The sequence below is a fragment of the Eubalaena glacialis genome, chromosome 3 (assembly GCF_028564815.1).
Source record: "Eubalaena glacialis isolate mEubGla1 chromosome 3, mEubGla1.1.hap2.+ XY, whole genome shotgun sequence".
Classification (NCBI taxonomy): Eukaryota; Metazoa; Chordata; class Mammalia; order Artiodactyla; family Balaenidae; genus Eubalaena; species Eubalaena glacialis.
Window position 1 is genome coordinate 78,623,874 of NC_083718.1, and position 12,313 is coordinate 78,636,186.

The 12,313-nt window shown below is 38.3% G+C and overlaps 1 protein-coding gene across 1 annotated transcript in view; it reads left to right on the forward strand.

Moving 5' to 3' along the window:
- Window positions 1–9,019, forward strand: part of SPTA1 (spectrin alpha, erythrocytic 1) — a 70,435-nt gene extending 61,416 nt beyond the window's left edge. Inside the window, exons 43-51 of the mRNA XM_061185863.1 lie at window positions 432–728; window positions 1,557–1,669; window positions 2,831–2,848; window positions 3,318–3,369; window positions 5,768–5,955; window positions 6,849–6,902; window positions 7,281–7,427; window positions 8,209–8,353; window positions 8,894–9,019. Coding sequence (XP_061041846.1) covers window positions 432–728; window positions 1,557–1,669; window positions 2,831–2,848; window positions 3,318–3,369; window positions 5,768–5,955; window positions 6,849–6,902; window positions 7,281–7,427; window positions 8,209–8,353; window positions 8,894–9,019 — 1,140 coding nt within the window. The remainder of the gene's footprint in view (window positions 1–431; window positions 729–1,556; window positions 1,670–2,830; window positions 2,849–3,317; window positions 3,370–5,767; window positions 5,956–6,848; window positions 6,903–7,280; window positions 7,428–8,208; window positions 8,354–8,893) is intronic.
- Window positions 9,020–12,313: the final 3,294 nt, after the last annotated feature.

A 12,313-nucleotide genomic window follows, 5' to 3' on the forward strand; every position in this document is an offset into this window, starting at 1 on the left:
GAAATGCCTATCCCACAAATGATATTTTTTTATTCAATCAATTACCCATTCATTCATTTAACACTTATTTGTGTATGTTTACTATGTGCCAAGTAGACTTGGAACACAGACGTCAGAACAAGAAATCGTGAAATCTTATCATTGAAATCTATCCTTGCCACTTTTGGAATCTTATAGTTAATATAATCCTAGGAGTCATCCTTCATTTGTAAGTGTTGGAAGAAAAAGAGAAAATGCTAGGATCAGGGCTTGTACCTTGAACTTACATGTCCATCCATCTGATCACATGGTCTCCATTGGTTTTAGTTCTGCCCTCTTAGAGTGTTGGCTCTGATAATATTTGAAGACAGTCATTTCTTTTATCCTCAGTCTTCTTTTCTGCTGACGAGCTTCATCAGAAAAGATGGAGGTGTCTTTTTTTTCCTCTATAGGCCGAGGATCTATTCATGGAATTTGCACACAAGGCTTCAGCTTTCAACAACTGGTGTGAGAATGTTGAGGAGGACCTGTCAGAGCCTGTGCGCTGTGTCTCACTGGATGCAATTCGGCAACTGCAGAAGGACCATGAGGCCTTCTTGACCTCCTTGGCAAGGGCCCAAGGAGACTTCAACTATTTGCTAGAGCTAGACAAGCAGATTAAGGCCTTAAATGTGTCCTCTAGCCCCTATACCTGGTTAACAGTGGAGGTGCTAGAAAGGATCTGGAATCACCTATCTGACATCATCAAGGTAGCTTGGGGTAGAGGAGAGAGTTCCTTTGGCTATAGTGAGCATGCTTACTTGATATATTATCCAAGTTTGGGGACTTTTGAGAAAGAAAGGAACACTATTAATAATTATATTGGGACAGCAGTCATGCACTGAGACAATCTAAGAAAAAATTTGGAAATATGTTCACAGCAGGCATAGCCCTATGCCCTATAGGTTAGAGTCTCAAGCATCTGGGTGTTGAGTGGTGATTCAAGGAAGCAAGCACAAGCTCCAGGAGATGGCTCTAAAAATAGGTTATGAGAAGTTCATGAGGCTTGTATATATCTTTACAGTGTATATACTCCAAGGCATTCTCTATTTTATACACATCTCCAAAAGTGCCTTTTTAATGTGTTTGTGTTTAATTTTTGTCTGTCTATAGTAATGCTCATTACTGAAGCTATGGAAAGTATTTTAAAACTTTACAAAGAAAAATTTCACTATAAAATCACCAATTTCATTTGGCAACTCATTATCTTTTCCTTTAAAGCTACTTTTATGTTCATTTAAATGAAATTTCAACTGGAAAAAAGTTGAGTTGAGGAAAGATTTGCCTTTGTTACTAGTTTATTTGTTACTGGGCTTGGTAACACCTGTAAGTACTTATGGGAATTTGCATAAAATTCTTTCACATTTCTGAGATGAGAAGAGGTGGGCTGGAAGAAAAGTGAGCACACAGGCAATAGTATTGGAAGATAGGTGAGATTTGGAAGAAGGAAGATGTGCAGGTGAGCCTCAGAAACAGTTATTTTATTGCAAAGAAAGGTCTACAATGTGCACATTACTATCTGTGATTTGGGGTTTTAGGAAAGGGAGCAGGAGCTGGAAAAGGAAGAGGCAAGACAGGTCAAGAACTTTGAGATGTGCCAAGAATTTGAACAGAATGCCAGTGCCTTCCTTGATTGGATCGTGCAGACCAGGTGTGCTGTGATACCCCCAAACTCAAGATCCCTATGCTATACTTTCCATTTACTATAGGGAAGAAATACATAACTGAGGGAAGGAAGGGGAACTCTTACAGTATTTATGCTGTCCTAAAATCACCATATCCTGTCTGTGCTTTGTATTTGGAATTGACTGTACTCTAAATCAATCATTGCAAAATTGAGAAATGAGAATTTCATCTCGTTGCCCATTCTGTATTCTCTCCTTGATACTCTCACTTTTTTTCCCTCTTGCCTATAATTACAGTCTAAAAATAATAACAGTTCCTTATGTTTGCCTTCCCCTTTGTACTTTACAAAGTATTTCTATGATCCATTATCTCAACTTTCAGAGCAACCTTGAAAAGTGTAAAGAGCTGTTCCTATTACCACTGTTTCCAAATGTGGAAAGAAGTTCAGTAGATAAATTGACTTGATCAAGGTCACATATGTATTTATTGGCACAACCAGAGCAGAGTACACTCTGAATACTTCATAGGAAATTATTATGTTGCTTGACTACTAAAACTGTGAAGAGAATCAAGTGAGATAATATATGCTAATTGCTTTTATTAAATGCAAAATGTTCTATACATGAAAATAACATTTGCCACATCTTCTGGGGCAAATGACCTGGAAAAGAGGAGACTTAGAGGGTATAATAAATGAGTAAATGGTCAAAGGTGGTAGACTGTATTCAGCAGGTGGGTCAACATTGTGGAGTTAAAGTGTTGGTTTAGGCAATCCATGCTACTGTTCCTACAAACCCATTGACAAGGATAAGTCAGACAATGAACAAAAAGAAATTCTGTATCATGGCTAAATAAAACTTCTGACAGAAGGCAGAGGATACACAGCTCACCCTCATTTGCCTCTGGTTTTGGTCCCTCCTCTCCTGGCAGCAGGTGCCCAACACTGAGCATATCACCTGACACCTGAGCCCTTCATCCTAAAGTAAAGAGATGCACAGAAGGCTCTGAGCTTCTCAGTGTGGGGGACACTTTGGGGACAGTGGGTGGAACAGGTTCATACTTTTTAGGTACAAAGAATTTAGAATGTATCATAAATCTGAAGAAAGAAGATCATTTAAGTAAACCATGTTAACATGTGATTTCACTTTTCTCTCTTCTGATTCCTGTTCTGGACCTCCATATCCAGGGATTATTTTCTGGATGGGTCAGTATTTTATGTTATCATGTTTGTTTTGTCGTATCATTCTGAAAGAATTAGTTAAGGAGGCCTTAGTACTAAAGCATCTTCATCCCATTGCAATCTGATGGTCCCTAAGTAAAATGTGGGGTAAGAAAGAGAAGCAAAGTGTATATCATTCTGGCCCTACACCCCATTAGATGAAGTCTTGCCTACATTAGGTTAAGGGTATATTTGAGAATAATAACTCGGAGGGAAGTATGGAAGCTTTCTCGTAGGCAGAGAAGAATTGGGACAGCCTTACTTTCCTTTTCATTTGTTGCCAATAAACAGAGAGGGTTTGGTCTCGTGAAAATTTGGCATCATGAAAATTCATTTCAGAAAATCCATATAACTTGGAAGAACTATAGAAGTGTAGGGGTTTTGAGTCGGTCTGTTTGTGTAAAATACTGACCTCTGATATTATAAGTAACGTTTTCCTCTGGTTCTTAATTAGATCTTTGCTGAAAGAAACAGGAACTTTGGAATCCCAGCTGGAAGCAAATAAAGTAAGTAATGTTCATTCATTAGCTCTAAACATTGCTGGAATTACAAAGAGTGCAAGAAAAATTACTCAGAGGAAACTGGTGATTCTTTTAGGTAAGTCCCCTGGCCCAAAAGTCAAAAACCTAAGGCTCTGGTGTCAACCTTGCCAACAATTGCATTCTAACCTTTGGTCACCACTTCATGGACATGGATGTCAGCTTGCTTAAATCTCAACTTCAATTTCTGTATCTATACAATGGAGTCAATAATAGCTACATTATAGACTTACTCTAATGATTAAGTAAGGAAACAAATGCGAAAGCTCCTGGCCTACAACTTGTAACATTGACAAATTTCTGTTATTATTTGATGTGGTAAGAAAATAAAATTGAATCTAGATTATCTCTTAATAATTGAGTGAAGCAGTGGGCTACACTTCCTAGAGAAATGGAAATAAAAACAAAAATAAACAAATGGGACCTAACGAAACTTAAAAGCTTTTGCACAGCGAAGGAAATCATAAACAAGACCAAAAGACAACCCTCAGAATGGGAGAAAATATTTGCAAATGAAGCAACTGACAAAGGATTAATCCCCAAAACATACAAGCAACTCATGCAGCTCAATAACAAAAAAACAAACAACCCAATCCAAAAATGGGCAGAAGACCTAAGTAGACATTTCTCCAAAGAAGATATACAGATTGCCAACAAACACATGAAAGAATGCTCAACATCATTAATCATTAGAGAAATGCAAATCAAAACTACAATGAGATATCATCTCACACTGGTCAGAATGGCCATCATCAAAAAATCTACAAACAAGAAATGCTGGAGAGGGTGTGGAGAAAAGGGAACCCTCTTGCACTGTTGGTGGGAATGTAAATTGATACAGCCACTATGGAGAACAGTATGGAGGTTCCTTAAAAAACTAAAAATAGAACAACCATATGACCCAGCAATCCCACTACTGGGCATATACCCTGAGAAAACCATAATTCAAAAAGAGACATGTACCACAATGTTCATTGCAGCTCTATTTACAATAGCCAGGACATGGAAGCAACCTAAGTGTCCATCAACAGATGAATGGATAAAGAAGATGTGGCACACATACACAATGGAATATTACTCAGCCATAAAGAGGAACGAAACTGAGTTATTTGTAGTGAGGTGGATGGACCTAGAGACTGTCATACAGAGTGAAGTAAGTCAGAAAGAGAAAAACAAATACCATATGCTAACACATATATATGGAATCTAAAAAAAAGAAAGAAAGAAAATGGTCAGAAGAACCTAGGGACAAGACAGGAATAAAGATGCAGACCTACTAGAGACTGGACTTGAGGATATGGTGAGGGGGAAGGGTAAGCTGGGACAAAGTGAGAGAGTGGCATGGACGTATATACACTACCAAATGTAAAATAGATAGCTAGTGGGAAGCAACCGCATAGAGCAGGAAGATCAGCTTGGTGCTCTGTGGCCACCTAGGGGGTGGGATAGGGAGGGTGGGAAGGAGGGAGATGCAAGAGGGAAGAGATATGGGGATATATGTATATGTATAACTGATTCACTTCGTTATAAAGCAGAAACCAACACACCATTGTAAAGCAATTATACTCTAATAAAGATGTTAAAAAAATAAAATAAAATGGCACCAAAAAAAAAAAAAGCAGTGGGCTAGAACAGTGTTTTTAACCTTAACCTTATTTTCTTTCCCCCCACCACCACAAGAAAAAATTAACTAATTAAATCTAATTTATCCCTAATGAGAGAACTTAATGCTAAAAAGATGTCAGACAGGATTGATTTTTGGAGGGCCACAAACCATTGTAATATCTAATATGTTTTCACAACTACCCCCCTCATCACAACCAATTCACTCCTCTCCTCTTTAGGAAAAGACATTCCCCTGTTCAGAAAACATGACCTAAATGCAGATGTTTGGCATATAATATGCCTGAATGACAGAAGCGTCTTGTGGAAGTCTGTCCAAGCCAATGAAGGAGACTGAAGTGTGAACACTGGGAAGTTTAAGTGGACCTCAGAGCTCAACCACAATCAATAGTGCAAATAATTCATGATGCAGATCACTGGGAACACGGATCCTGGAAAGCCTACCCTTCTTTATCTACAGTATATAACTGTTGACACTTAGATTTATATATTACAGATTACCAGAATGATAGAAGTCATATCACTTAACCTTTCCGCCACTTTATAAATGAGGAATACAAATATAAGTGAGGTGGTTTTCCTGAGTAGCTCATTTTTTACAGAGGACAGGAAAATTCCTGAAGATAATTGAAAAGGAGCAATGAAGGGGAGACTAAACTTATCAGCTTCTTACCTTCTGTATCATCCCTAGGTTTGGATCTGGTACGCTGGGTGACTGCCTCTCTTCTTTGTCTTTTTCCAGAGGAAGCAGAAGGAGATCCAGGCAATGAAGCGTAAGCTGACCAAGATTGAGGACCTGGGGGAAAATTTAGAAGAGGCTCTTGTCCTGGACATTAAATACAGCACCATTGGGCTGGCTCAGCAGTGGGACCAGCTCTACCAGCTTGGGATGAGAAGGCAACACAGTCTGGAACAACAGATCCAAGCCAGGTATTGAGAACCTACAGCCAGGGCTGGGCAAGGGTGTGGATGGTGTTAGGTATTAGAAACTTAGCTCCAAGAGCTAAAGTTTGCGGTACTGTATACAGGAGTTGCTTCAGTGATAGTACCCTCACTATCCCCAGAACTGATATTCTCTCTCTTTACTGACCCACAGAATTACTATTTCTCTTTTTATAGGAGGCTATTATAAACTGGGACACAGTGCTCCCATCCCCCTGTGTCTATTTACCATCCATTTCTCTGAGTCTATTCACAATCTTATATGACCTCTTCAGAGAGCATTCCCTTTTGTAAAATTCCCACCGAAATGTCTAGAATGAAATAAATATTCAAAGTATAGAGCAGAAGAGAAAATTACATTTTTTTTCTAAATAAATTAATTATATCAGGGCAGCCTTAGTTCTCCAAAGCTTTTTTGGCAGCATTAGTTATCTGGATCAGAGATTGGCAAACTTTTTCTGTAAAGATCTTGATAATAAATATCGTACAATTTGTGAGACATATAGCCTCTGTTTTAACTACTCAGCCCTGCTGTTGTGAAGAGAAAACATCTATTGATAATTCATAAATGAATGAGCATGGACATGTTCCAATAAAATTTTATTTATGGACACTGAAATTTGAATTTCTCACAATTTTTAATGTTTAAGGAAACAGACTTCTTCTGATTATTTTTAATCATGTAAAAACCATTCTCAGTTCATTGACTATACAAAAGTGAGTGACCGACTGGATTTGGCCCATGGACCATAGTTTGCCAACCCCTGAACTAGATCACTTGACTAGCGTAATAGTCACTAAAATTCCTCTCTTATTCTTATGGCATGTCTTTTTCTATTTCTCTGTTTATTTCATGGGTTAATTTTTGTTTTTCCTTTCAGAGACATCACTGGTCTGAGTGAAGAGACACTACAGGAGTTTGAAACAGCCTTCAGGTGAGTATAACTTCAGGTTCTTTGTTTTCCAGACAATCAGAATGAATTTCCAAGTAACTATTATTTTTTTTCCTCAGTGTGGTTTAGTAGGATCTTAAATGAAGATCTAGATATGTTATTTAGCTTCAAGTCTTGACTTTTAGTATGTCTATGAGATTCCTTGATTTTTAGGAAATACATTTATTTTATGTTCAACATTTTATTCATTTCTCTCCATTCATTAGGTTTAAAAAAAAAATGTGGAAACACAGGCAAGCTCTCCACTCAACTGATAACCTTATGAAATGTTACTAAAGCCCCAACTAGTACAACAAGAACTATTCTTTTCTTTTTTAATCTGATTCCTATTGAACTTGATAAAATGTTTTTATTCTTTAGGCACTTTGATGAGAATTTGACAGGTCGCTTAAGTCACAAAGATTTCCGGTCCTGCCTGAGAGGGCTCAATTACTACTTGCCCATGGTGGAGGAAGGTGAACCTGAGCCCAAGTTTGAGAAATTCCTGGATGCTGTTGATCCAGGGAGGTAGGAGGAAGACCAAGGGCCAGACCATAGCAGGGAATGAGGCTTGGGGAGGGGGGGGGCAAGCACAGAAAGTAAAATGATCCATAAAATATGAAATTAATTCATCTTGAGAGTAGGAATATACAGACTACCATAAATGAATTGAGCAGATTTTGGTGCCCTTTTAGGATTAGCTCAGAAGTTCATGGCACTAACTCCAACTCAGGCACCAGCTCTGCAATTTGTTCAATTCCTGGTTTATGTTTGATCTATGAATTTCAGCTGGTTCTGAGAAAGGCACTTGAGAGAATAATTCCTTCCCTTGTGTAAGATCTTAATGAGATATGGATTATTCAAAGGCCAGCTCCTGCAGATGGGGTTGTTGTGTGCTTGTGAGGGTGGAACAGAGTCATAGAAGGATTACGTTACTATGAGGGACCAATTCTTTCTTATACCAAGGACCAAAGAAGATCAGAAATAGAGGTCTTCAACTCAACTTGAAGAGCTTGAGATACTTAGAGACTGGTGCTAGTGGAAAATCCCCAAATTCTACTTAGAGAGTCAGGCTGACTGACCCATGTGAAAACAGAGGCTAGAACTTAGGAAACTGTTTATTTGGCTGTAAGGGCATGAGGATATGGGTCAAATAGAGATCATAGCCCATAGTCTCAGAGAGCTGAGATGGGAAAAGCACTTGGAGAATCCAGCTTCTCTCTGTCTGAGACACTGAGTAGGATGAGAAAGGGATCTGCCTTCCTCTTTGTCTTAAGAGGGGACAATTCCTGATCTTTTTCTCCAACAGAAAGGGCTATATCTCACAAACCGACTATACCGACTTCCTGATCGACAAGGAGTCAGAGAACATCAAGTCCAGCGATGAACTAGAGGATGCTTTCCAAGCCCTGGCAGAAGGCAAGGCCTATATTACCAAAGAGGACATGAAGCAGGTCAGATTCCAGTTTGCATCCACTCTCATTACACTCTCATCATAATCTACATTTTGCTCATCTCGGGCTTGGCTGCCTACTTACCATAGGCAACCACATTCCCCTCCCCCACTTTTTCTCAGATAGTGTTATGTACTGGATATCATTTGCTTTGATCACTCATGTTGTCTTGACACAACTCAGAAACCTACAGTCAATCTCTAATGACTATCAATGTCAATCACAAACATGCTACTTGGCTTTTAAGGTTATTTATTTATCCTGTTTATTTAATAAATCAAATTTAGAGAATGGTATAGATAGTGCAGCCAGAGTGAGATGGGACTCTTTGGATAAGAACTAAGTTGAAGAGATGAGTTGGTCTTATTCATTAGAAATTATAGATTTTTTTCTATAAGAAAAGCACGTGATAGGACCAGGGCTGGCTTCTTCTTCCAAAGTCTCTCCACTTCCTGAGTTTAGGGCATATTAGAAGCCCCAAAGAGCCAGCTATTTTTAATTCTTATTACTGTGTTTCTTTTCTTTTTTTTTATGTTTCAGGCCCTAACCCCAGAACAAGTGTCATTCTGTGCCTCACATATGCAGCAATACATGGACCCACGGGGCCGAAGCCAGCCTGCTGGCTATGATTATGTTGGCTTCATCAATTCCTACTTTGGCAAGTGATAAGCAGCTTTTCCTAGGTCAGGGAATCTTGGTGTTGTGGGAAGTATTGGGAGATGGAGACAGGCAAATACGGAGGGTGGAAAGACAGTCGTGTGTGTGTGTGTGTGTGTGTGTGTTTTACATTTATTGCAGGACCTGAAAAAATTCTCGAGCTTGGGAGATAAAGGCATTAACAAAATTGGAGGAGAGGAGGCCATGGGTTTATTTTACATGCAACTAGTCATTGCTGAGGGGTATTAAACAAGGTCTCTATTTTTCGTTTGTTGGGTTCTACCTATCCTTATTATTTTTTTTTTCTGATTATAGAATAAAGTATTTCCTTTAAAAAAAAATTTTTTGAAGTTCTTTTTGATAGTGCAATATGAAGTAAAATGTTTCTGACTCAATTGGGTTTCTATATTTCTGAGAATTGTACTGTAATGTAAATATAGGCAGCTAATTACACTGTAAATAAGTGCTTGGGTACAGTAGATACATAAAATGCAAGATAACTTACAAACAATGTTTCTTGAGCTTGAAATGTGTTTAAATTCTTATATTTGAAAATGGAGATATTTGATATTCTGGGAAACCCCAATATTTTAGTCTATGAAATGGAATCACACAGAGAAGACCAGCACAACAGACATTTTCTTCTCAATCTGTCCATTTTTCATACTTCCCCATTAGAGTGAATGTTATTAGTCTCAGAACAGCAAAATATGAGCATGGCAGGTCTTCTTTTTGTCCTGTATGTCCCTGAATTTTCTCCAAAATTTTAATGTGATAAAAAGAATCTTTGTTTTGATTTACTTATATCTCCTATTAGTGTTGAGTCAGTAGAATTTTTATAGAATTAAGGAAAAAAACAAATGACCCAATTTTGTTCCTATTTATGGCTGAGTAATATTCCTTTATATATATATGTACCACATCTTCTTTATTCATTCATCTTTCGATGGACGTTTAGGTTGCTTCCACGGAGTGAAGTAAGTCAGAAAGAGAAAAACAAAGATTGTATATTAATGCATATATGTGGAATCTAGAAAAATGGTACAGATGAACCTATTTGCAGAGCAGGAATAGAGACACAGATGTAGAGAACGGACATGTGGACACAGAGGGGGAAGGGGAGGGTGGGATGAATTGGGAGATTAGGTTTAACATAAATACACTACCATGTGTAAAATAGATAGCTAGTGGGAACCTGCTGTATAGCACAGGGAGCTCGGCTCGGTGCTCTGTGGTGACCTAGACAAGTGGAATGTGGGGGAAGGAAGTCCAAGAGGGAGGGGATATAGTTATATATATAGCTGATTCACTTCACTGTACAGCAGAAACTAACACAACATTGGAAAGCAATTATACTCTAATAAAAAAAAAATAGCTCAAAAAGAAAAAAGAAAAGAAAAGAAAAGAAACAGGAGGTGGTGCTATTTCCAAATAATTTCCAGACCAGGTTTGATCTGAACAGGTTTGAATGCTGACATTCTGTTCTGACTTGTCAAAATTTATGGTGTCATTTGCTTGTGAGAAGACTTAGTTCATTTCTTTGCTTAGTATGAAACTGCCTAGTTGTTTTTGTATCCTGCACGAACAGTCTCCACCTCCCAATCCATGTATATTGCCACTTGGTTACCATTTCAAGTCCCAATCCCATTCTTTGTATAGAAATTAGCCCTTGATAAGGGACAAATCCTGTCACAGGAGCCATTTAAAGAAATTTTGGTTAAAACTATAAAGCTGTCTTTGCTGCTAATAATGTATAAGTGTTTTTACTGATTTTTGCTTAAACAATTGGGTACTATGAAATATGACAATAAAAAAAAATTTCAAAAAATGTTCATAAATGTCTAAATTGTGTTACCAAATTATGAGTTACAAAATATGATTACAGTTGAAAATATTCATAGCCCAGTAGGCCATCAAAATTCAGTATCATTTAATATCACACTGCCCGAATATGGAAAATCTAAAAAATGTATGTTTGTAATAACCAAAGGCAAAGGTGACTATGGTTCCATTCTTCTCCTGAACCCTGCCAAGTATCTGTAAGTCCTAAATCAGATTATTAGGCGTGTGGTGAGTCTTTAAGGCAAAGGACCATTAGTACCATCTCATAAAAAGAGATTAATAATGTAGAGGCTAAAGAAGATAGTATTTATCTAAAGAATCAACAAAAATGCCCTAAGAAGATGGTACTGTTAGAGTTACATACAGCATCTTCTGAAATCAAATTCTGACCACCCATACACTCAAGCAAAAAATGGTAATATGGGAATTATCATACATAACTTAATTGGGGACTATAAATATTCAATTTATAATATTATAACAATTAGATCTTGTATCAAATTTTCCTCTTGATCTCAGGGTTAAGTTCCTCATATTTCATAGTGATCTTTTCTTGACCTTCTGTTTACTTACTTTGAACTGGAATCCCTGCTGCTCCTTGGTAACTCTCTTCTTTACAATTTATAGAGGGGAACCTGCCTCTGAGACCCAGCCCTGTGGCTACATTCTTGATTTTTCTTTTATGATTTCTACTGCTTGGTTGGGACTCAAAAACTATTCCACTCTTAACAGAACTCTCCCTTTTACATTTTATGGGCTTCCCTGATGCCAAACATTTGCCTGGAAGCCATCTGATTCTTTTTTCCTATAGCCTGATCCATTTCCCAGTATCTAATCTTCTCAGGTCTCTGGATCTAGGTCCATCTTCCTACATTCTCCAGTCAGACACTGTGCCAGGTAACAGCACTTTACTCTTCTTTAGCTGGTTATATCATGAAATATAAGATGCTGGACACTGCCAGCGCTGGCTTCTGCCAGCATGAACTAGGTAACAAATATGTCAAGCTAAAGTGATACTGCCTAGAAACTCCAAATAATAAAATATGGTCGGGCTTCCCTGGTGGCGCAGTGGTTGAGAATCTGCCTGCCAATGCAGGGGACACGGGTTCGAGCCCTGGTCTGGGAAGATCCCACATGCCGCGGAGCAACTAGGCCCGTGAGCCACAACTACTGAGCCTGCGCATCTGGAGCCTGTGCTCCGCAACAAGAGAGGCCACGATAGTGAGAGGCCCGCTCACCGCGATGAAGAGTGGCCCCCGCTTGCCGCAACTAGAGAAAGCCCTTGCACAGAAATGAAGACCCAACACAGCCAAAAATAAATAAATAAATAAAAATAAAGGAATTCCTTAAAACAAAAATAAAATAAAATATGGTCATATTGAGTGTTTCACGTATGGCAGATTCTGTTATAAAGATTTTATCTTAATCATCACAAAAAGGCCTACAAAATAGATACTGTTA